This window comes from Colias eurytheme, chromosome 1 (genome assembly GCF_061535395.1).
Source record: "Colias eurytheme isolate Ceu_HAF_F1 chromosome 1, ilColEury1 Martin Lab GWU primary, whole genome shotgun sequence".
NCBI lineage: Eukaryota > Metazoa > Arthropoda > Insecta > Lepidoptera > Pieridae > Colias > Colias eurytheme.
Genome location: NC_142980.1, coordinates 11251960 through 11279271, shown reverse-complemented (window position 1 = coordinate 11279271; position 27312 = coordinate 11251960). Strand labels below are relative to the sequence as shown.

General features: G+C 34.4%; 1 protein-coding gene across 7 annotated transcripts; it reads left to right on the top strand.

The window, feature by feature from the left end:
* The first annotated feature begins 1004 nt into the window (after positions 1-1004).
* Positions 1005-26907, top strand: LOC149911247 (RING finger and SPRY domain-containing protein 1-like). Of its 7 annotated transcripts, none has more exons than XM_090104469.1 (11): positions 1005-1062; positions 1652-1738; positions 1812-1986; positions 4429-4627; positions 4924-5094; positions 8248-8452; positions 13189-13448; positions 13828-14045; positions 17128-17272; positions 22771-22886; positions 23469-26907. In XM_090104469.1, coding segments are annotated over exons 2-11 (1578 nt in total). In that variant the 5' UTR covers positions 1005-1062; positions 1652-1737; the 3' UTR covers positions 23557-26907. The 7 variants fall into 7 exon arrangements, with proteins under 7 accessions (XP_089960595.1, XP_089960632.1, XP_089960624.1 ...); XM_090104506.1 differs by having other exon boundaries at positions 1009-1248; positions 4447-4627; positions 23469-26906; XM_090104498.1 differs by having other exon boundaries at positions 1009-1248; positions 13831-14045; positions 23469-26906.
* Positions 26908-27312: the final 405 nt, after the last annotated feature.

Genomic DNA, 27312 nt, shown 5'->3' with positions numbered 1-27312 from the left:
AAAAGTTTTTACTTTTTTGTCCTTTTTTCTTGGACATAGTGCACATCTTGCTTGTTTTTGCAACTTTACAGGGGGCTCACCTTCAGGAGTTTCCTGGTTTATATTTAGAATATCACGTAAAGTGACTCCTAATTCTCGCTGAATAGTTACTATATTTCGCCGCGGTGTTCTACTCGAAGGTGGTGAAATAGACGACCAAACATGTCCATTCTTACCTCTCAACACTTTAGTGCGTAATTGTGCCAGCGGCACATCCTCGTCATCACTACTTTCATAATTTAAAATAATGTCCTCCTCCTCCGAGTGCACCGAAACGTGATCATCATTTTCACTCGCATCCCCATCTTCGGAACAGCGCTCATCATCCGAGCTAGCATCATCAATACTTTGCAAGTAGTCTTGAATCTGCGTATCCGAAATCGATACCAATTTTACCTAAAAAAATCCAGAAAATATTACAGTATTACAAAAATAAATAATTACGTAAACAGCAATAGGGGTTATGAGTAACCCCAGCAATGTCATTATACCAAAAATAAAAACTTACCGCGACACGTTGACGTGTGCGACTGATTGCATCCATGCCAATTAGAGAATAGATTGAGCATTAGAAAGATACAGAAACAATACCAACTAAATATTGACACTTTTATTGAGTAGTGGGGTGACGGGTCACCCCTGTTGCCGTCCTAAGGTTAAGTCAAGTGAATTAGTCTTTGTAGAAAACGATGCCTTTACCTTTTCCGTTTATTCGAAGTCATTTCGAAGTTAATAGAATAATATAAAAAAATCTTCTCTTTTGATAAAGTAGGGACTAACCATGGACCTAAAAAAGAACTAAGGTAAGTTTTTTAAACTACACATATCACACGAATTTGTTCTTTAATTATTATTATCGTTAGAATACGCGTACAGCCCTATAAGTCTTTCCGGTTCGATTGGTACTACACTGTACACACAGGCTACAGTTACTTGACATTTATTGCTTTCTGCGTTTGGCAGTTCCGTTTGTGAGCTCGAGATGGAGATTGGAGATCATAAATCCTGTCTATGTTTTTAATTGTATGTGAACAGTGGTGTGTGATTCCTTTCCCATGTAAAAGAATTGTTATACTATTATATTAATTAGTTATTGATGATAACTGAACAATATAGTTTATTACAAGAACTGGTTTACATTGAATCAAAATAATAATAGTTTTCATTGTGTTTTGTGATCATCTTGTGAGAAATATGAAAACATTTACCGTATGTATCCAACATATATAAAAAAACAATAACAAACGTTAATTGTGAACATCTTATTTTTATATATTTTTGAATTAAATGATGAAACACAGGGATGTTACGGTGCGTAAATAACATTTCATACGAGAGTAAGTGAAACAGCAACTAATATATACTCTATGGTAAAAGTGCATTCGACGCATGTTCAGTGGAGGCACATTTACCTGGGATAGCATCAAATCAATCAATCATATTATCCTTACTGCGTCACCGGCAACGCTCTCAGTGCATTCCGGGATTTCGCCAGTGAAAGAGCTCTCCACTTTTTTCGGGTCAAATATTCTAAAGAATTATATCTGGACTTGATTCTGAAGTTTAGTGTTTGTTTGTTTTTCATAACCCACCTGTTTGTCTTGTCTTATAGATAGCCACCTGGGACAGCAGTTGGTGAATAATGTGAAATAATACATGAAATTTAACAATCTTAATTAGAAAGGAGCAGACGTCAGGAGTGAGTATTATTGCTTTGTTTTAGTAGGTTTTTCTTTTGGGTTTGGCGTAGCATTCATTTGGTATGTTTATAGTGGGTGATTGCTGCTGCAAGAGCCGGGCTCCGGATGTCTTTGTGTACGCAGCGCCTGGCTCTGCACGGAGTTCAACTTCATCTGAACATCAGCATAGGGCGGCCAGAGTAGATCCCAATCTGGTGAATCGGTTGGTGCTGGAGATGCTGAATATAGCAGCTTCGAGAGTCGACAAGTAAGTCTTGATTATTTGATTTATTACAATCAAGTGCCAGGAGATTTTTATTTAATGAATGTTCTGGGTTCATGCTGTTAATAATCCAAATGTATTATTTCAGCGGAAATTAGACTCTGTTGTGTTTTAGGTAAAATGACCAAGAAACCATCAAAGGATACTCCAGCAATGCAATTCATACTATAATATTATGATTTTATTTGTTTTCCAAGATTTTTTTTTATATTTCACTCATTTCTTTTATTCATATTAGATTGTAGAGATTGTTATTCTTTGTCTATGCGAAGGTATACTAGCAATGCATTTATATCTATGTGTGAGCAACAGCGAAGAAATATTCATAGCACGCTAAAAAAATTATCCAAATTATGTTTCAAAATGGCCTCCCTGAAATATTTCATAAAATTATTTTTTTATGTTTGAAAATTATAGTACTTAATTGTTAATGGTTTCAAATGTATTACAATATTATCACAAATAACATATTTTTTATATACATTTTCTGCAACATTGATCCTATTTTCATACATATTTTGTTAAAATTGCTTTATATCAAAATTTCTACAAAATTATATCAGAAAACTTAAAATTATTGTGTAAATAGCCCTCATTGTAGCTGGATATGGAGAAATTTGTCAATTTGAAAGCTTATGAGACTCATCTGTTGCTTTTATTCTAATAAAGAATCCATATGTTATATTGCGCCGAAAGTAACGCGTAATTTAACCTCGCCCATAAATCAATGATTTCAACAATTATTACACAAGCAAGATTTAGTATCATGTTCTAACTTCTAAGTGAAAAATATACTTGAACTCTCAGCAACAAGTGGTTATTTGAGGTTTAGTGTATACATACTGTAACACAAATGTATCATTTTAATCACCACATAGGAATTTGATATCATTACGATTTACGACACTTGTTGCTTGAGAATGATGATTTGATGAACATCAACATTATTTATAAATAATTTCTGATAGGCGGAATAATTAAAGCAAAGTTTTATTTGGCCATGCAACTGGGTCAATGTAAAATCAAGTATAATGCAATTTAATTCCACTTCACAATAATAGATAAGATTAAAGAATACAGCCATTTGTAAAATCCTCTTTATTGGATGAAAATTGAATCGCCCCAGCTTATGAAAATTTTATAAAAGGGAATCAGCTATGAAAGCATTTCTTAATCCACCTGAAAGGGACAACTGTTTTTATTTGCTATGAAGGACGATGCTATACAGCAAGCTTTAAGCTTACCAATTTATTTGATTTATATCAACTACATCGGCAATTCATATTGTCATTATCATATTTACGAAAAATTGTTTCTAGGTATGCATTAAAGTTAAAACTTTGTTTAATATCTAGAGTGTAAATAAATGGTAACTTGCAAATATTTTAAAAGATTAATTATAAATATATAGAAACTATTAAAAATTTATGCTTATTACTATAAATAATTAAATGATGCTGATAAATAGTTTGCATGAGCAACACTCTAATCTCAGGAACACCTGGACCCACTTACCCTTTGAGATATTATGTATGTTATCCCTGACTGTTAAATGCACTATTATATACCATGAGGGAAGTCATTACCAATAGCCTATAAAGAAAGAAAGAGAAACCTATGGAATAACAATTTTAAGCTAAATTATAATAGAAGTATGTGATATTTATCAACTCACCTACTGTGTTATTATAAATGACGTGGTTATCGGAAATCGGTAATTTCAATTCAATCAATTTTTCCACAATGTAAACTTGAAAAAGGATAGTTTTATAATGTTAAATGTATATTCGAATGAAATAATATATTTGTTTAGTAACTGAAGCCAATGTAGAACTTCGAGGTCTTCAAAGTTATGAATTTGAAATAATAGATGGATGGGTTGGATTTCACTATTTTCCCAAGAATATGCACGGAAATAGGTTAAAGTTACTTATGCTCCGAGAAGTGGAATAAAAGTTCGCATTGTATGTAAGATAGATCGTAGTTTCTGAATTAAAAGAAATAGTAAGTCTCTAGAGAATTCCATCGAGATAAATACATGATTGTGCGTAATTGAGTATGATAAGAGCATTTATTCCGATAGATTTACAGGAAAACTATTCCACTCCCTTTAACTCGGAATGATAGAAAATATTTTAAAGTTGGAAAGCTTTAAATTGCGAACGTATTTTATGCCTAGCTTTTTATTCCGCCGTGTTAAGTTTACTGTGAATTCTATCTGAAGCTTATGGTTTCGTACAACTATAGTCAAAGTTAATCTAAGTTATGTGCCTGTGCTATTCCTATTAATAATAAATTTTATGAACAGCTTTATTGCGAATGTTTAACATTATCAGATTCAAAGATATGAGTTGGACAGACTTTTCAAAACAAATTGCCAGCAATTCATCTTAAATGGGGATGGGTATAATTATCAATTTCATATAGTCCATTTTATGTGAACAGTGAAGAAGACTCTCATGTATCACTCGTAAAGCTGCATCTCATAGCTGACAAAGAAGAAGGATGGCTTCAGATGATATCTTCGATGGCAAACGTCATTCCCGTCGAGAATCCCTTTGGGCCGACCGCCATCTCAATACTGCTGGACGCCTGTCCTCTGCCCTCCAGAGAGTCTGTAGTTAAAGTAAGAAATGCTTTATAGAGCTATAGGAAAGCCAACTAATCGGGATGAAAGAATGTAAACGGACTAATGTCAAAACGAAATGTCACTAATTTCTTTACGGGAGATGTCGAACTACTATCAGAAGTACATATAAGAAAAATATTGACCTAGTATTTGATTCCTATCGCAATGCAAGTAGGGAACGGTCACGTTGTTTATATTTTATACCTCGATTCGTTGGCCTTACTATAGTTTCGAATGGAATTCTGCGTTTATCTCATTTGGGAAAACAATAATGATAATGTCCTTTTCCCTAGGTGTCCGAAATGTTCAATTTGTCGAATGAGAGGGCAAGGGCGGAACGTGCCACAAATAGGGTCGATCGCAACATATGCGTCGTGCTCGGCTGCCTCGCCGAAAAACTGGTCGGGCCTAACAGCATTGCTATGCTCACGACCAGAACTCTAGACTTCCTTTACACATTGATTGTAAGTTTATGGCCTTTTTTTGTATATGTTAATTAATATTTTTCAGAAATTGGGTTAAATATATATGGGCGGATGGCCATATTCATCAGAATCACCCATATCTTCAGTAAATTATAATGTTGGTGGAAACAAATGAATCATCAATGTTACAAACAAATGTTATGTAATCGCACAAATCTATGCGCTAGTAATTAGGGAATCACTTGATCAATCGCTTTTAATTAGTTTCGATACAACAATGCACAAGATTACTCGGAACAATAGCGATTCGTCGCAAACGTGGTGCTCTAGACGTTCTTCGTTTGTAACCAAGCAACGTCTGCCGCCGACCATCGACGCGACGCTCCGCCAGATCGACAGTTGTCAAATCTCGTTCCGATGTAATTCTCATCAGCCAGTAATACTTCTACCAGCCAGTAATACTCCTACATATATATAAAGGTACCTTACCTTGCCATATCTTATACAGGGTTATTTGTAAAACACCGGCAACCTCGCAGGACAAGATAGCTAACATCATAAGTAACAACATTTGTTCTACGACTTTTGGCATAACGCAATAAATTATTTTTAAATGATTTTTAAAGCTTTTATTGTACTCTCTTAACATTTGTAAGTCTATGTTCTATTCATTATCGAAAGGACGACGCGACGCCCCCTTCCCCCTCTCGTTCGCTTCTTGTTTACGTAATGTTTGGGATGCGCGTAGAGTTTATAATATTCAAACGGAAAATTAAATGAATATTTATTTTTGTATGAAAATAAAATCTAACAAATTATCAAAAGTCGTAGAACAAATGTTGTTTCTTATGATGTTAGCTATCATGTCCTGCGAGGTTGCTGGTGTTTTACAAATAACCCTGTATATGCATAATGCAATGGAGATAGTCTTTATTCTTATTTTCTTACTAGTATTATAAATAGGAGATTGTTTATATTATGTTTGTCCCCTTTTTACGTCGCAACGGAGCGATTTTATAGTTTTGACTCTGGATATAGGAAGCTATAGTCCTTTTCACCTAAGATGATTCCTGTGACACTTCATTGTGTTCCAAATTACGTATTTAATGTTTAAAAGCTAAAATAATTTTAATGCATAATATTTTTATTTTAAGGCCGTGTACGCGGTCCGTGCGCTGTTTGGCTCAAATATGTGATTTTTCAAACCAGATTGTCCATCAACCACTTATCTTACAAACATATGAATTACTAATAATTTTAGGAAATTTTATTGTCTATGTAGTTAGTTAAGAGTTTTTTTTCAATTAATACAGTATTTCTGAATACCATCAAGATAACTGAGCCGATGATTACTTGATTTCACTTTTAGTGTCAATTTCGAAGCTAAAAATATCTGAAATTGCTGACAGATCTAACACACAATTATTTTTAACTAACTGCAAAAATCCTTATTAAAATAGTTAGTTAAAAGATTTTTTTATTTTGGACTCCTATCTTACGAAATTAAAATCCGAACAATGTGAATTTTTTTAGAAATTATAGTCGACAAAATGATTATTTTCACCAAGATATTTGACTTTATTGAATATAATTTATACATATTGCAATAAAAGAATGTCTTACTTATAAGATAAAATTTAAAAAATCAACTAAGGTACCTCTATTATTTTTCTACAATTTTTTTTAAAGTACTATAAAACACTGCGCGCGACCCGATTACAATCAGTCGGCAGCGAGCCTTTCTAGAGAGAGGACATGTTGCTCGGCGCTCTCCTGTGGACCTATGCTGTCCATAGTAAAAGGATAGCGCAAGCCGCGATCTATCGTAATAGATCGCGGAGTTTTTGACTTGCGTTAAATAGAATATGCGCTCTTAAGGCGGTATTATTACCAAAAATATAAAAATGAAACATCTTAAGCTACTAAAACAAAAACAGTATTGTTTAGTTTAATATAACGAAAAATAAAATAAAATAACACAAAAAAAATACCTACGCAATTCGTGTATATGAAATAGAACGTTGAAAAATTATAGAGTTGGAAAATCCTATAATCGGCGCCCATATTGTGATCGTTTGTCCATCGCGTCAATCGTCTGTACGAGTCCGTCAGCCTTGTATACAAATTGCATTTTTATATTGATACTTTACGTGGTATTCTATTATTATTACTAATTGTTATTGTTCACTTTTAGTCGCAGTTGTTTGCTAAGATTCCTTAGTTAATTGTTGGCGAAATGCCGAAATTACTAATTTTGGTCCTTTATTCAAATCGATTTCATTTCCATATAAAATATTATCGATTATCGGAAACAATTGATACGATTTCAATAAAGGCAATCTCTACATGTGTCAACAAGCGATGTGTCACAGGAATCATCTTAGGTGAAAAGGACTATAGAGAGTGCATATATGCTTTCTACCACGGTGAGACAACTCATTCCCATGAGAATTTCATTTGACCACAGGGGTGAATTCGCTTGCGGAAAGCTACTACAAACATAATAATAATCGTCAGTCAGCTGTTTATAAACTTGCATTCACTGTACTGTACTGACCTGACAATAACAAATGACCCCAAGACACAGTGACATTGATAATAACCTTCGCCCTGACACAGTGCGGCTAGAATTCTCGTTCCGATACAACGCGAGCTAATACAACATATGACATAACGTATATTTATCTCACAACAAGGTATTATCTTAATATATGTATAATATAAATCTCGTGTCACAATGTTTGTCCTCAATGGACTCCTAATTCCTAAACCACTTAAGTATTATAATAAAATTCACGATTATATTATATTAGGTACAAGATTATAATAAAATTCGCACACCATGTACAGTTCGATCCAACTTGAGAGATAGGATAGTTTAAACATGTAGGTACCACGGGCGAAGCCGGGGCAGACCACTAGTATATAATAGTTATAGTACATATATATACTAACTCGTAATATGTGGGAAGAAACCTAGAAACTGTTTTACTTCGAAATGCCCACGTTACCTAGCTTCAGTCATAATTATTGTTGACAGTGACATACATTAACGACGCTCGGTCAATGTTAACGCAGATTTCATCCAATTTTTTGATGTATTGCAGAAATGAGGATTTGTCATAAGCGATTGATGGCAATACAGATTAACTTTTAGTTATCAGTGTATTAACACGTGGATGTTTCCACCAGGCCGAGCCTCGCGATCCATTGCTTTGCCTATTCGCAATGGTCGCCATGGAGAAGTTCGCTCACACAATGGAGAACAAACTCAAGATCAAACACAAGTTCACACACAGAGATAACCCTCTGGTTGGTTTGGAGAATCACTCCAACGATGAAGATTTTGTATGGAGGCAGGTGGGCTTCGTCGCCGCATGGCTTCTGGATAACCTATGTAAGTAGCTTTTTTTGGTATTTTGTGTTTTCAGGGATTTTACGGTTTTTGGTATAAAACTCGGTCTGGAGATCCTGGAAAAAAATTGACACAGGCACATATTTATAAGTATGATCGGAATTGAACCCCCATCCTTAACGATGCCGTACAACTACGTCATTATCTGCAATATTGGAACGACGTCTTCATAAGCCTTAATTACGTTCAATTTCTTTGTATAAATCATATTTCCACAGCTCTCCATCTTTTCGCATAATAGAGCAAATACCTATTGCACAGAATTCCATCAAAGAAAACTTGATGAAATGAAGAATTCCATGAAAATGCGAAATTAATCAAAACATGCTTTCATAAAATTCCCTTGCATAATAAATGCGAGCTTCTGCAGATGCTCAATACATATTACATTTTCCATGAAATTATCGCAGTATGGTATCTTTGAATATTCAATACTGATTTTACATTATATGAGCGAATGGATACCATGATTGCAGTTGATAATGATCATAATGAATGTGATTACGGAATCAAATAGTGCGCTCACAAGTAAGCACAATTTGTTGAATGCAGTCTAGTTTATTATGCAAATGATGTCAGCGATGTAGCTTCGACGAACTGATAATATGGAGCGGAGTGGAAACTTTATTTAGCCTATTGGAGCTTGCTTCCACGAGGCTGTAAATATGGGCGGAAATCAATAACAGATTGCATCTCTCCTACGAGATGTATGTGGGCTGGATGAAGGTCACATGTTACATCTCGTTCTAACTATCACTATGGCTCTGATAACGAAACTATCTCGTATTTTCTTCGTTTTTAAATTTCCGTATTGAATATTTTCGATTCTAATTTCGTTAAACACATAATATTATGATAATGATGCAAATATATTTTGATTCTTCAACAAAAACTGTCAAGTACGGTCAGCCATTGTAAGTTATAAAAGATTCAATAGGAAATTACGAAGGTTTATAGCCTATCGCCAATGATTGTACAGGCCGATTAAGGAAAGCTGGCATGTTCACAGTACTCACACTTATGCAATTTTACTTTACAGTTTATTCAAAAATAAATGCGACTCTAAAGTGTAGACTTGAATTGTAAAATGGGTGCGTTGTAAATAAATATACATATACAAATATAATTATGACAGCTCTCATAATTTATATTATACCTATATGTAAAATTATAATTTAAAAGTAACTCAATTGATGAACTTAATTATTTATTCTCATAATCAATTATTATTGTAAAATAATGAAAGTATTAATAATCATACAATTATCAAATAATAATTAAACAAACAATACAAAATAACACGTGCGTTCACTCCCAAGAAACAAGACAAGCGACACCCTAGCACGTAAGAGATAAGGCTACATTACACTATAAGCTGTATTGTTCAGCTATGTATGAAAATTTTAATATACGACGTTTACATTTTGCTTACAAAACTTATTATTAAAATTATTACATAATTTACCAATAAACTTTTTTACTTTTACTAAAAAAATATTCTAATCCGCGTGCCGCAAAGTATCTCGTCGTATATTGTTAGAAGTATACCTAACGTCTTTGTTTAAATTACATCACCCTGAATTTATAAACAATTGCAAAATAAAAACAATAATTGTCCCCTTTACGGCCCCCTAAGCTAGTCTGCGCGCGAGAAAGACGGGCAGACTTTTCATGATGCGTATGCAGTATGACGTCAAGCCGCGCGCTTCTTCACAGACACAACACAATATGTGCAATGTGTAAATGTGTTGACGTTTCAGCTCTTCTTAATCGGCCTATATTGTCAACAAGTTAGCAGTTAGCGAGAATTAACGTCCGGCGTCCGCGTCGTAATAATATGAGTTCGGGTGACCATTTTTTAAAGGCACACCTGTAGTATTACGTTCAGACAATAATTATTTTTGTTTACTAAGCTGATCATTATACATGCCAACACAGCTTAATCTTCAATTTCTGATTTACAATGTTTCCTAACATAAAGTTCACTAACAATACGTGATAGTTTCTTTTTTTATATTGCACGCCTCATAAGCGAAGCGTTGAGGTGGGTACTACTGTCACTTCGCGCAAAACATCTGATTTTTCAAACTTAAAATGTCTTTATGTATTTTGCACTTGTAAGATAATACATACACACACATATTAAGAAAAAACACTATTTTTAACGTTCATGATATTTTTGATGTCATTTTTGTTATTTAAACTAGTTAAAAAACAGTTTAAAAAAGTTCTGTCTTGGACGTCCGTGTGTCTGTATGTGCGGATCCTTTTTCTTGTTAACACGATAGCGACCGAAATACTTTACTAATCGAGTCTTTTTTTTCTCTTACGCTTGAGTATGCTCAGGAATAGAACCCTTTCATTTTTCAGGGTCTGATTCGATGTGGTTTAATTGTTATTAAATAAACAAAAATAATAATTAATAAATATTTATTAAAAAAAAATTATGAGGCGTGCACTTTTGGATTTTCCAAATTATTTTAATTTAAAATGGATCAAAAACGTTCCATGAAATCACATTGTATCGAGAATCATTCCGCGTGATTGCTGGTCATATAAAATACTTCTCGAACCAGCAATTATATTAAATTCGTAATAAATTTCATTGAAAAACTATAGGTACTTGGATATGCCATTAAATATGGATTTCTAACATGTATTCACGATCTATATTTTTAACAAAAAAATGAACCACCTTTCAAATAAAAAAAGAATTGCATTACAATTCTTTGCTTTAGAAACAAACAAAAAAATCTTATTTATGATTTTGGTTGAATATATGTTTATTTTACAATATGACATCTATTATATTAATAGGTAAGGACAAGTAACATATAAAGGGCTGAAAAATAAACACCGTACGATGTTGGTTAACATTAAAGGAAACAATATCATATGTGTTTATTTAGCAATTTAATGTATTATGAATACGCAAAATAAAGGATTAAGTAAGTACATAGCCTACTATATTGGTCTGATTTTAAAGTTATTCTAAAAGAGCGTGAGGACGTAACTGTTAGAAAGCATGAAATTTTAAAAATAATTTCAAGGAATTAAAAAACGGTGTATAAAACTTATAAAATATTGTTGATTCAAATACGTACATTGAAATAAAATTGCATAGAGCTTAGAGAAGGAAATAAGAAATAAACGTCACGAAAAATTTATACAAACAACTGTGATGAGTTTTCTATTGTGGTAAAGGTCACAGTAAAATTGCTTTTGTTTTCTCGTTAAACATACTTTACGAGAACATTTCAATTGTTGAATAAAAGTAATAAAATATGTAAAGAAAGCCTTCGTTTATTGTGGACACAAGTACAAAAAGAAGACACAAAAAGGTTAAGTTTGTACATAAGTAGTTAATGAATAATTATATTAATAATTCATATCTTTTCCAAATGCACGTATTACATATTTAAAATTAATTAAAATGGAGTTCATTCTTTACATAGAATGTATATATATTATATGTACCATATTTCAGATAAAAACGTTAGCTAAATACGATTGCAGTAAACATACCCCAATATGTTTTTGGAAATGTGTATGAGAAAGACGAAAATTGTCGACTATCTTGAATTTTTATTTGACGTTGTATACATAGTATTATACTAGTCAAGACCTTTAATTTGATACGCATTTTGAAGGAGCATAGAAAAGCTGACTCACGGATTTTTATTTAACATATCTTAGAACCACCACAAATAAACTGGCTTACAAATGAAAAAAAAAACCGCATCCAAATCTATCCACTCAGACATCGATGACAAACTTATAACACCCTTCTTGCCTCTGGGGCTAAAAACGTGTGCAGTTTTTTTTAGAATCACGCCCTTACATATAATCATACATTTATCTGGAAATGTATGCCCTTCACTCTACCTCCCGTTAATCACTACATAGTATAAAACAAAGTCGCTTTCCCTGTCCCTATGTCCCTATGTCCCTTTGTACGCTTAAATCTTTGAAACTACGCAACGGATTTTGATGCGGTTTTTTTTAATAGATAGAGTGATTCAAGAGGAAGGTTTATATGTATAATAAGATCCATTAAGTAGTGGAGAAGTACTGTTATTTTTGAAGTTTCTAATGTGATGTCGTAAAAAATTACATTTATTCCGCTTACATTGCAAACGCAGGCTGAACCCTACGAGTTTTATCAAAATAATGTACTAAGTATTATACACATTGAAAAGGTCTACAGAAAAGTCCGCGATGGTATATGTCTATCTCTTATGGATAACCCACAATAACTTTTTTTTGTCATTTACTTTTTACGACAAATAATGGCTAATTTTCGAAGCGATTTTAACCAATACAGTATTAATCCTTAACCAATTAAATACCATGGATACATTGTTCATTTAATATAGATCTATATGGCCCTTTACACCGTATGATTTAAGTGAATATTTTCGAAGATATTACAGATTTAAAAATTGCGGGACGTAGCGTTTGCGGCCGCCCGGCTATGTATTTTATACCCGTGCGATGCCGGAGCGGGCCGCTATATTTTTATACCTAAACAACGTTCACAATTTTTCTGTAGTGTATATTTTAGTATCAGCATTGCACCCGTGCGAAGCCGGGGCGGGTCGCTAGTAATTAATAAACCATTCCGGTCTTTTCTGTATTTTGACTTATAACTATGAATATCTCATATCATAAGAAAAGTCTTGTTCAAAACAGACTAACAAGTCCATATAAATTTCCAGTCATGGTCGAGGGCAGGCAATTGTCCTTCGAAAGACAAGACATGAGCGGCATCAACGCCATACTAAACTGCCGGGACGTGAGCGAATACCTCCAGATTGCGCCAAACGGCCTGGAGGCTAGATGTGACTCGTATTCGTTCGAGAGCGTTCGGTGCACATACCAAGCCGATGAGGGATGCTGGTACTATGAAGCCACAATGATTACACCGGGCGTGATGCAAATCGGATGGGCTACTAAGAACAGCCACTTTTTGAGCGATGTAAGTACTTTGTAGATACCATACCATTCTCACACTTAATTATTTGTACTGAAATAAAATTGTATTCATTTCTGACGTGCGAAAATATATGTAATAGGTACTCTTTTTTATAGGTATCTACTAGTAAAGTGATAGGTCGTTCATTTAACGTGTTTTACTTTATTAACATTTCTAAATGTGCCTAACTCGCCATAATTAAATCATGCCATTTTATTTTTCCTGTTTACGTATCGTATGTTTTTGTACCGTTTTTGAAGATTGACCACTCTATCTTTCTTATTACTTTTAATATGGGTTAGTAGGATAGTAACAGGGGTGTAAGTCGCCTAATAGCCGTAAGCAAGTAAACCACAGTGCCTAGGAGTGAGCAATGTTTCAGGAGGGCTTCGGTATCGGTGACGATCTGTACTCGATCTCGTACGACGGCTGCCGCAAACTGGTCTGGTACAACGCGAAGCCGACAGCCGTGGACGAGGTTCAGACCTGGCAGCCGGGAGACGTGCTCGGGTGTCTGATAGACCTGAACACCAAGGAGGTGATCTTCTCCCTCAACGGGCACAGGCTGCCGCCCTGCAATGATATATTTGAAGCTACCAGGTGAGTTTTTGATGCGCGGACGGTTACACGTGCCGGTGGCGGTGTCTTTGTGCACCTAGCAAAGGTAACGCCCACTTTCGTTTGTAAAATGCCGCCTTTTAAAAATACGGTTCCGTTGTTTATTTAATATTTATTTTACCTATCTTTTTATTATTTATTTTCAATCTTCTTTTGTAATAATTAGAAATGGAAAAACACAATCATATTATAATTTAATATGAAATTACCATGAAATTTTTGAAGTGAAAACTTCTTTAGCGGCGTTGAGCACTTTTTCTGTAATGGGTACAAAATCTTAAACTCGCGTCAGGACACGTGACCTGATCGAAAAAGCGTAAGACGGATGGATATCAAACATGCTCAACGTTAATAATCAAGTTTTCACTTCGTAACGTAGGAAAGCTCTCAAATAATAATTATCCATAGCAACGTTCGTTCAAATATCCTTAGGTATAGCAAATCGGCCCCTAGTTTTTGCTAGATATAGTGTCATCTGTAATTGTTTTTCTTAAATAAATAGTATTTAATGCAATGCAAAAATGTTTTATAAAAACATATACATTTTTTAACTTTTTTGAAATTTTATTACAGAAATATGTCTCAGTACCTAAAATATAAATTTCAAATATGGTTTGAAAACCAGTCGTACATTTATTAGCGGACAGCAGACATTGATATTATATTTATTTCTTAAACACATTCTTTCTTCAAATACGATACGTATAGATTTTTCTCTTTATCAAGATAGACCGGGAGATACTGACACAAAATTTCGAGTCATTTGTAACAAGATGGCGGTTCTACAGGCGTCTTAGTACGCAATGACAAAAAGAAAAATGATGGTGTGAATGCTGGTACCGGTGGGTTAGTCGCGTGGGCGTTAGTCGAACTCGTCGGAAAAATAGCGAAAGTCAAACGATTTGTAACACAAAAATTTTAGATTTTACCGATAGCCCATAAAAAAGAAGTAGGCGGTAGTGTCATGCCATACTTTTCCGGTATGACTTACAGCCCGCCATACCGACGCGAATGTGTTGATTTAAAAAAAACAATTATTCAACCATTTGTACCAAGCTAACTTTTGCACAGGTAACCATCGTCGTGCAGCCATTTACGAAAATCGCCATGCCATACTTTTCGGACGATTCCAAATGGTCGCCATACCGCCGAAAATCTGCAAAAATTTTTTATTTCGCCTATCTTTTTGTACCAGTATTGCATTTGGCTTTTTGGAGAGTATTTGATAAAATGTGACCATTATTATATTTGCCATACTTCTAGTAGGGGGAAAAAGTGCTGTCATACTTGAAAAATAAATTTATTATTAATTTATATAAGTGAAGATTTCCAACACCTAGATCTTTGAAATTTTGTATTTACATTCGTTGATCCTCAAACTTACAGGAAAAATAAGTGCCATACTGTTACAAATCGTTTGACTTTCGCTATTTTCCGATGAGTTCGACTAACGCCCACGCGACTAAGCCGCCGGTACCAGCGTTCACACCATCATTTTTCTTTTTGTCATTGCGTACTAAGAACCCTGTAGAACCGCCATCCTGTTACAAATGACTCGAAATTTTGTGTCAGTATCTCCCGGTCTAAGAGGTAATGTCCCAAATTTTCCTTATATCGGGTGTAAATACGTTTTTATTTGTAAGGATGAAAATCATTAGGTGGAAAATTCATCGCCACACGCTTTTTTCTGTTTTATAATCGATTATAGCTTGTACGACATGTTTTTACTTCTAACTTTTAGATCGTCGTTTAACGATAAAAACATATACTTGCCACTTGGGGCCTTTTATTATTTTAGAGATAAATATTTATGAATAATAATTGCTTGTTTATCTAACGATTCTTCGTAATCCCGTCTACCTAGACATAATAATGTGGGATGTTTTATAAACAATGTAACAATAGTAATTGAAGAGCTTGGAAAATAATTATTTATTTAGGGCGTATTGTTTGTTTGGTTCGACCTTGGAGATGTGTACACAACTGAAAAGATTCTGATTTATAATCAATACTTTTGGAACAATGAATTTCTACAATACAAATGAAAAGATAATGAAAATATAAAATGTACTGACTTTAAGACTTCAAGATATAAGTGTTCGACTATAAGACTAATAATACCAGTTTTGAATATTTACTGATTAATCTATCCTTTGAAATGTGTATCAAATAAAACGTTTAAAAAGAAGCCCCTCGTGTCTATTAATCCGATAAGGTTTAAAACATTCGGTTACTAAGCGATTTTCACCTTATCTTTTTCGGAAAATTATTTATCCTTATTTTCACTTTATATTTTTCGGAAAATTATTGTAACCTTTCTGCCCACGCCTTCGCTCGGGGGGTCAGAGGAAAATTCCCATGAGTTTAAGATATTTGAACACAGTAACAAAGTTTGTTTTGTGCCCGTAATTTCATCACTGTACAATATGACATCGAAAACAATACCACTCTCACCACCTTAACTGTTGGCGATCTATAACTTAATAAGATGTTTCTTCTGTATTTGGAACTGGAATTTCCTCATGTGGTATTTCCAAACGGCTATAATCTAGGGTTAAGAAGATAGAATAACTGTACCTAAAAAGCCGGCATCATACTTACAAATATGTCTCTGGCATTGTGGGTGCATATGGTGTATTTATCATCAGGTGTCGCGACTCGTGACGAAATAAAAACAAAAAAAAGACAAATACATTATTAAATATACTTTCGCATTAAATAAAGGGGATGATAATCTTTTGCTATAAGTTATTTGTACTCTTGCCAACTCATTGCCTTTTTTTTGGGATTCCTAATAAAAGGTCTGGAAGAGATCACTTTACAACTAGTAAGGTTTCCTCTATTTACAACTGTAATAAAGTGTGATATAAAAAAATATGAATCGTAAAAATAAGTTTTTACGATTCACATTTTTTTTGTACTCGTACTAGTTGTACGCATGCCAATCAACTTGCGTTTTTTAGGATTCCTACCTTGTTTAGGATATCTATGCTATATATATATATATATCTCTTTTTTTGGATTAATGTAATATAAATCTAAAATGTGGGTATATTCGTTCCAGATACGGCTTCTTCGCGGCGGCCAGCTTCATGGCGTACCAGCAGTGCCGGTTCAACTTCGGCAAGGACCCGTTCCGGTACCCGCCGGTCGATCGGCTCTTCGCCACTTTCAATGATTTCGGCATCCTCACTGAGGAACAGAAGATGGTAATCATTTTATAATTATATGAATGTGCTCGTAAGACGTCTAGTAGTCTTACTACTTAAGTATTGCTTAAGTAATCTAGGGCAATATAAATACGATGAGATCATGTACACATGGTAGGTACTAAAATATGTATTTAATAACGTCTGACCTCAACGTGTATGTATATTGTTTTGGTATTATATCTCCACCTTTCAATTTGTACAAATAATCGTCAAATATAATAATTACTTAGGGCGGCCGTACACGGACCGCTTCAAGCAGTTGAGACCGACCGCTTGAAGCCGCTACCGCACGGTGAACTGTAGGCATTCATTCACCGCCGTACACGTGACGGCTCGAGCCATCGCGACCGCTTCAAGCCGTCAACTGCATGACGAAATTCCACCGTGCCGTCGACGGCTCCCTTCTCCCCTGAAAATCAATGACTTGACCAGTCAAAAAAATCAACCTCTCGAGCGTTTGGTAGCGACGGCTCGAGCGGTCAACAACCGACGGCTCGAGCAGTTGACGCCGACCGCTCGAGCAGTTGACGCCGACCGCTCGAGCAGTTGACGCCGACCGCTCGAGCCGTCTGTGTACGTCCCTCAGCCTTTAACTGCTCGAGCGGTCCATGTACGGCCGCCCTTAGAGTGGCCGTACACGGGCGGCTCGAGCAGTTATCGGCTGAGCGACATACACGGACTGCTCGAGCTGTCGCTTCAAAACCGCGCAGTTGACGGCTTAAAGGAGTGGCGACTGCTCGAGCAGTCATGTGTACGGCAGTGAATGAATGTCTATAGTTCACCGCACGGTCGCGGCTTCAAGCCGTCGGTCTCAACTGCTTGAAGCGGTCCGTTTACGGCCGCCATTACAGAATTAAAGATTTGGTAAAAAGGCGACTAAAACTATAAAATAAGTACTCCAAAAATACAACGCTTGGGAAAGGTTAACACACAAAAGCTTAGACTTGTACACAGCAAAGAATAATTCCAAAGAGATGTATAAGAAATATATATCAATAGCTTCACTATAAGGAAAGACCTTTATTTATGAATCCATACAAAATTATAACACGATAAACTTTTTATCAAGAGGAAAATCAAAGCCAGGGTAAAAGGAAAAGCCGAAATCTATATAAGTACTTATATAATTTTTCATTTTGAAACAATTGAGCAAACTGGAAAGAAAATTGCCTGACAACAATGAATAATAATAATTATGCTAACGTCATTAGCGACCAGAAAGAAAAACTTTAGTTAGAGTAACATTACAACATACTGCTGACTGGTCATCAAATACAAAGAACAACAAAGTATCAAACAGGAAGATATATTTTCAACATTGATATTTGAGAATTACTTAACTCCACTTGAAAATATGATTATCACACTTGAAAATATATAATTTGATATGTCAAATTATGTATTTTCAAGTGTCACAAGTATATTTTCAAGTGGAGTAAAGTAATTCTCAAATATCCTTCTGTTGAAAATCCTACATCGCACATACCTATATATATATATGTATATAGGTATGTGCTATGTAGAATTCTAAATAAGGAAAATATTCTTCAAAAGCTCGGTATAAATGGACCTTTTTTTCGGTCAAGGTAAGTTTTATCGAAAATGTACCTTAGGGAAAATTGTGAGATCTTTATCTACAAAACGATCCTCCTTCTATTTCTAAGAATCATAATTCGAGACCCAACTGCATATGTCTCATTTAAAGTATATCTTTTAAACTATTCTTCCAATGGATCCAGTAATCAAAATGGATGCAGTAATTTCAGGTATTTTTGCTATTTGACCACTATTATTATTACTGGGCTAGAAGAATGAAAGAATTGTATTATTGTAACTAAAATTTGGTTAACTGGATAAAATGTCAATAACGTATGGTTCATATACCAACAGACAGAGAAATGCAGGTGGTACTTTGTTGGTGATTTAGAACCAGAAAAAAGTACAAATGAGCAAGTTTTGAATTGGTATGTAACATAAATGAACAACTAATATAATGTTTTTATGAAAGTTTATATTCTACAACATAAAGTATAGCAGAAAATGGACATGGTTATCCATGGTACACCAAATACTTTAAATTTAGTTAATTTTTTACATATCCTAAGAATAAAAGCAAATTCACGATTTGAGATTATCCTATTAATATTATAAATGTGAAAGTTTGTATGGATGTTTGTTACTCTTTCACGCAAAAACTACTAAACCGATTACAATGAATTTTAGCACACATATAGAGGGTAACTTGGATTAACACATAGGATAGGTTTTATCCCGGAAATCCCACGGGAACGGGAACTATGCGGGTTTATCTTTGAAAATGCGGGCGAAGCCGCGGGCGGAAAGCTAGTTAAAAAATAAAATGTCTATGAGATTATCAAACTTCTGCTCTTCAAACAAAAATAAAATTAAATATAATAAATATACATACGAACAGGAAACACTGTAAAACATCCCCTATACAAAATAATAAATAAGTTATACATCATAATATATCATGAAACGTTAGAAACTTCCATTAGTAATCGTCTAGAAAAAATCACGAATATCCAAACTACTACAGTATTCTTCTTATATATAAAAACTAGCGACCCGCCCCGGCTTCGCACGGGTGCAATGCTGATACTAAATACACTACAGAAAAATTGTGAACGTTGTATAGGTATTAAAATATAGCGGCCCGCTCCGGCCTCCGGCATCGCACGGCTGCACGGGTATAAAATACATAGCCGGGCGGCCGCAAACGCTACGTCCTGCAATTTTTAAATCTGTAATATCTTCGAAAATATTCACTTAAATCATACGGTGTAATGGGCCATATAGATCTATATTAAATGAACAATGTATCCATGGTATTTAATTGGTTAAGGATTAATGCTGTATTGGTTAAAATCGCTTCGAAAATTAGCCATTATTTGTCGTAAAAAGTAAATGACAAAAAAAAGTTATTGTGGGTTATCCATAAGAGATAGACATATACCATCGCGGACTTTTCTGTAGACCTTTTCAATGTGTATACTTAGTACATTATTTTGATAAAACTCGTAGGGTTCAGCCTGCGTTTGCAATGTAAGCGGAATAAATGTAATTTTTTACGACATCACATTAGAAACCTCAAAAATAACAGTACTTCTCCACTACTTAATGGATCTTATTATACATATAAACCTTCCTCTTGAATCACTCTATCTATTAAAAAAAACCGCATCAAAATCCGTTGCGTAGTTTCAAAGATTTAAGCGTACAAAGGGACATAGGGACATAGGGACAGGGAAAGCGACTTTGTTTTATACTATGTAGTGATGAATCGCAAAATGTGTTGGTAAGCGCATAACTCGAGAACGGCTGAACCGATTTCGATAATTCTTTTTTTATTATATTCCTTGAAGTACGAGGATGGTTTTTATGTAGAGAAAACGTAAATATGTGCCACGGGCGAAGCCGGGGCGGACCGCTAGTAACGGAATATAAATAACACACATAAAGAATAAAATATTCAGTATTCAGTATTTAAAAGAGTAACTATGGAGTTTCTTGTCGGTTCTTCTGCATAGAGATCTGCGTTCCGAGTCGGTGATAAATGCAAAAAAGATGTAATGACGATTCAAAAGTGCTTCTAGAAGAAGTCTAATTGAATAATATAACCGTACATGGTGAAATAAATACATGTTTGAGTAAAGATATATTTTCTGTAACCGGCTAACGGAATAAGCAATCACAAGGAATAGAAAAGTTGAAGAAACAATTACGTAAACTACACGGTTAGATTTACAGAATGAAAGTGCATAATAACATATAATTTAAATATATTCAGAATCACAAAGCGAATATTTTAAGAGCTGAAAACATAAAGGTAAAAGCTAGAAGCAAGTCAAAGATAATTATAAGTAACTAGGACATGAAAAGATATCTTAGAGCCATTCACCATATTTTTTTCATGAACTATTACTGCATTAATAAATTACATTTATTCTAAGACTACGAGAAATGAAAAAATAGATGAAAGAGAAGTATAGCATATAAAACATTAAATGTGACAAAAACAAACGGGATATCGAAGGAAATTTTACAATACGCCTATCAATTTAGTTACTTATTAGTACATATATGGGACTCGCTGCGAAGCCATATCAACTAAAACCCAACGGTGGCCGTCTATCACCGTGAACGACGGGGGTTAACAGCCAGGCCTTATACCCCCGCCGTCTGTAAATTGATACACAGCCTGCTATATATAGATAATATGACGGACATTATTCTACTGAACAAAAAGGGTAACCTATTAGATTTATTGTCTAACATATACTAAATCTTTGCATGACTTATTCTACAATACATATCTAACAAGTTAACAAAACACAATTATTTAATGATACAGGGTCAGTTCGGGCTTCAGTACAATTAGAGACAACCACCAATATTTTCTGCTGTATTAGAAACTTTTTTTATCACTTTAGAAAATTATTCTTGATAGAACATTATTTTCCTTACATAACCTTATAGTTCAGGATCCATCGCCCATTTTTGCACTTGATTACTATCAAGCTAATTTTCCGTGAGTAGCTTTATTTTGATGAGACGACCAATAATTTCTTGTACGAAACTCTCGACTGTGGTAGCTTACAGAGGTAACAAGGATAAAATGTTTTGATTTGATGGTTCTCAAATATTTATTACGCAATTTGTAGGACAATGTGTGTTGAATTATATAAATATTAACTAAGTGAAAACAAAAAAATCAGCTGGTTAGTAATCATTTACTTTGCTAACTTTACTAACACGACAGTTGGAAATTTGCAGACTAAAAAGTAAAATTATTATTTCATATACTCAATGCATTCGTTTGTCTCTGAATATAAATACGATAACAAACCTTTCAAATGTCTACTTTTCATGTTACTCAACGACATGCATACTTGAGTTGACATAAATTGCACTCCTTGCAATCTCTCTGTTATTATTTATTTACAATAAACGTTGGGGAAACAACATGTGTTCTTTCGGTCAGATTACTCAGCTATTATCGCACTTACAACAAAGAAAAGCAATCAATTGAAATGTAATTACGACACTGTGTTATTTTCTAACATCGTTAGATAATTATAGACTTGTTTAAAATTGTAGACGGTGTTCTTTGTCTATATAAAGAGTCAAGCGGGGTCATCATATTGGTTTATACGTGAAGAACTAACGTTTGTTTTGGTTAAGGTAAAACCTGGTAAAATGCAAATGAAAATATTTTTTACGTGATAACGTTTTTAAAATCGTTTTAGTCGGGTGACATGTTCAGAAACGTGTGTCACACCAAAACCTCACGAGCGCGATCGCAGGTATAACGAGAGAGAGACGGACCGATCGCCCGTCTCATCTCGAGCGCTGCCACCAATAAGACGTTATCACGTAAACATCTCGATCGTAAACCTACTTTACAAACAACCAATTTTTAATGTTATACAATATTCCAGACTGTTCGTTCTGACCGAGTTAACTTGTTCCAGGTGAAGCCAAAGCGCCTGTACTTGCAGCAGATGCGCACCTCGAGCGTCAAGGAGGACTCGTGCACGCTCTGCTATGATGCTACAGCTTGTTGCATCCTTGATCCGTGCGGACATAGGTTTGTATGTTTTTAGTAAATAAATTTCAATGGGTATTCTTATAAGAAAGAATTCACTACAACATAATATGGTGTTATTTGTATATCATTTTCTTAAACGTAATAGAGTGTAAGTAAATTATACTGTACCATTTTTTTTTATTTTTTATCTTTGCTTTGTCTAATTAAATTAGTACTAGGGTTTACTCATCACAAAATAAAAGGTCCGTTTTGACATTTGCCTTCGCGACGAAATTACTCATGTAACTATACGACTCTATCTCATTACGAGCCATTGTTTGTCTGCACTGTCTGTCACTACTGCTGGACAAAGACCTTCTATGAGGGTACAGCCGGTACAGGCCATATTATGATGATGAGTATAATGGGTGTAAATCCATACTAATATTATAAATGCGAAAGTAACTCTGTCTGTCTGTCTGTTACTCAATCACGCCTAAACTACTGAACCGATTTGCATGAAATTAGGTATGGAGATATTTTGATACCCGAGAAAGGACATAGGCTACCTTTTATTGCGAAATATGTACCACGGCTGAAGCCGGGGCGGACCACTAGTAAAGTATAATTTCCTGTGTGCAGGGGCTTCTGCTCGGTGTGCACGTCGATGCTGCGCGAGTGCCCGATGTGCCGCGGCTCGATCCTGAATGTGCGGCGCGAGCTCTTCTGACAGGGGGACGGCGACTACGCGCCGACCTACTACATCGACCTGCACGACCTGGACGCGATCCAGGAGTTGGACGAGGACGCGCCGGACCAGCTGTCCAGCGACTCCAACGAGTTGGACGAGGACGCGCCGGACCAGCTGTCCAGCGAGTCCAACACCAGCCAGGACTACCTGCGCGTGCTCTCCGCCTCCCACTCCTCCGAGCGATCCTCGCTCGTCTCCGTGTCGCCCATCGACTCCAATGATGAGGACTTCTTTTTTGATTAAGTCCAACACGTGCGGATAAGGGGAGGAGTGGTGCAGCTGGCTAATTTTTGAAGTGAAAACTTCTTTAGCGGCGTTGGGTATAAAATCTTAAACTCGCGTCAGGACACGTGACCTGATCGAAAAAGCGTAAGACGGATGGATATCAAACATGCCCAACGTTAATAATCAAGTTTTCACTTCTGCCGGCACTCCCGGAGTGCAACCCGTCTTCTTATCATTATAATATGTGTCTGTAGTGCCAACATCAGCTGCCGATTTCTTTTCCTTAATCATACCGAGTGTGACGCAATGTAACGTCAACAGCCGAGACGTACGCAATATACTCATTGACGAAATTCGAATTTCAGGTTTGCACAGAGACGTTGGGCGAGTATAATACTCATTTTCAAATTCGAATTTCGGAATTGACGCAATTTGCACAAAATACCATAGACATTGGACGAGTCTTAATTGGTCTACTTAAGAGGGGGGTATCTCATTTCTGAAGCCTGTAGAGTGTAGTAGTAGTGGTGGCCTTGAAAATAGGATACTATACCATCGGTCCCTCTGAGCTAAAAAGATCACTTGATCCATACATAATTAGCGTAATTTATTAAATTCCTTTTGATGATATTATATGTGTTGTAGTGAATGTCTCAGCTCAATGGATAATACGTATTTGTGTAGCGTGTTATTATATCTCTTATTATATTATATCTCTTATTATTTGTATGGAAAATAGTAATTTTCAAATTTTGTGGCAAAAGATTCAAAACAGACTTTAAGTCCATTTTGGTTTATGTTATTTTTTGCATTTTATATTAATTGCTATAGCACGAGCTTCGCTTAAATTGTTAAGAAAACTTAGGAATTCCTCATTTGCAACGATATTTTCATACGTATATTTATTGTTACATATCTTGTATGTTACGTGTTATTACTGTAATTTACAATTATCTTAATGTTGTAATATTAAACTATAGATAGACGATAAACTCTTAAGCGGTGGTAAATTTAAATTATTGTTTTATTTATGTCACAAAGACAGCTTTAACTATTCTAAGCATTTTTTTAAGGTCTTTTTGAGTTGTATTTGTTAACATTTCTATCTTACAGGCGATTCTTGTTATTTTTTTGTAAAGAATCTATCATTTATTTTTGTGATCACTACAATGTCTAGATATTATGATATAGATATATGAAAGTATTAACATAGTTGTATGTTCGTAACATATATATTTGAGTGTCATGTTTTGATGTCTAATTGATTATTATCGATGTATAATTTATATATTACATATAGGGCCGATTTTTCAATCCATAGTTAAAACATCCGCCCAATAAAGTATTACACGATAATATTAAAATGTCACCCGTAAACTGTCAAAGACGGGCAAAGAATACATTTTTGATATGGTAATAAGTATTAACCAAGGATTGAAAAATCAGCCCTTAGATCGTTTTATTATATTTGTGGTCGGTTTGAATATCCAATCGATCTCAAATTGGTCGTTTGCGTTGAGAAACGCCAAACTAGCTCGGACACTCTTGGAATAATTTCTGAACGATTGGAAATTGAAACCAGGCATTAGTCAATGGAGATAAATATTAGATGTCTATTGTCTACTTAAATGTTTAAATTAGTAAAAATAACGTAGTAAAATTCCGATTGTTAAATGACATTATTGATTACTGATTCTATAACATGTTTTGAATTCCATTTTTTTATCACGTGTTTCGACTGACATTTAGCCCCGATTCAGGTGTGAGGAAAAGCTTGATTGTGAAGGTTTATAGAAACTTGAAAAATATATGATTAGTTATTGATATGATAAATAATATATAATTGGCTAGGTTCAATAATATAAAATTATTAAAATTTCAACAGTTACTTGACTTGATTCTGGCTAAAGAATTCGTAATGCCTAAACGAATATTATTTGTTTTAAATAATAGTTTATATGTTTGGGTCCCTCTTTTTCAGACGGCCAAATCGTATATTATTTAGGTACGAAATTGTAAATTAAATCAGTTTTTGCATACACGATATAAGAGCTCGGAACTAGCGCAAAAGTATCAAATCAAACATACGAATCTAACTAGCTGATACTCGAAGTTGGCTTGATATGATTTATTTTATCTTTTATTTTCTCTCTTTTAGATTGTCCATCCTTCTTCTTAAAGGATTTGAGCTTCTACCAAGGGGAATTTGAAAAAATTCTGCTTAAGAATGGATCTTCCAACTCTGTAAGCTTTTCTTACGAGATGTGTAGGTGTTATTTTGAAAAGTTTATGGGTATCCAATATCCATTACCTATGTTCGTCAACTATACAGATCTCTTCATATATTTTTCTGAAATGCATCCAGGAAATGGCTTAAAGGAAAGAAGAATAATTTTTAAATACATTGTATAAAACTGACCTCGTGTGTATCTTGTAGGATGAGATGTATGTTTGTAACAATCACGCCAAAATTTCTAAACCGGTATTTTCGACATTAGAAAGGGAGTAAGTTTATGTTTTGTAAAGGACAAAGGCTACGTTTTAGCAACGAGGGTAACGTAGGGAAAGGGTCACATTAAAAAAGCGAACATTCAAAAAACACGCCCGAATAATAAGTATCCAACTTTTAATTTAATATAATTAACTCGGAAGACTGTTAGAATACCCCTACTATTATTTTTTAAACGTACAATAATCCTGTATATCACTTTAACTAATTTAATTAGTAAGACTTCGAAAACGACTGAATGGAATCTATTATATACTTCCTTGATACTTGCTTTACTTAATATATTTTTAGCGTAGCTTTTTTTTATATCTCTATACGGAAATGTAAATGATGGTGCACGAATTACTTTAAGTTGTATATTGTATCACGGGAGAGTGTAAATATATTGTAGAATCGGGCAAATGTCGGAAAATTATACTTTCGTTACGTTCTATTGGAATTTGGGAACACCTCTCACTGGCTTTATTTCTTATTTTATACGTAATGATCTTATGTAAAAAAGGTCTTTTTTTGAAAAATTGCTAGTCATTTAAGGTTAAGTTACAATAGTTTTATTTTTTATATTATTTTATATTAAACACGCTCATCTCTGAATCCATAAATTTTCTAATGCTAATTTTTTAATAGACCTAAATCAAAATTCTTATATAATAATATTAAATCTTATTATATGTGTATTACTGTTGTGTATTTAAATAATTGGTGTAAATAATGGAAAATTTATTATCTGTAGTGACTTAAGTGTTAGTCTCAATTTATATTCTATAGTTTGTAAAAATTTAAGTATTCTCCTTTCATTTAGCTTAAATATAATATTGTATCGCTTATTTAGCATCGAATATCAATATAGTACCTACCTACGTAGGTATAATATTCATCTATCCGTTTTTTTAACGCAAATTTATTTGACATTATCATATTATGAATACGTAATATCACTAAATAAAATTAAATTATCAAAGTTATTAATACTACTCAAAATTCTGTTTTATACAAAAACA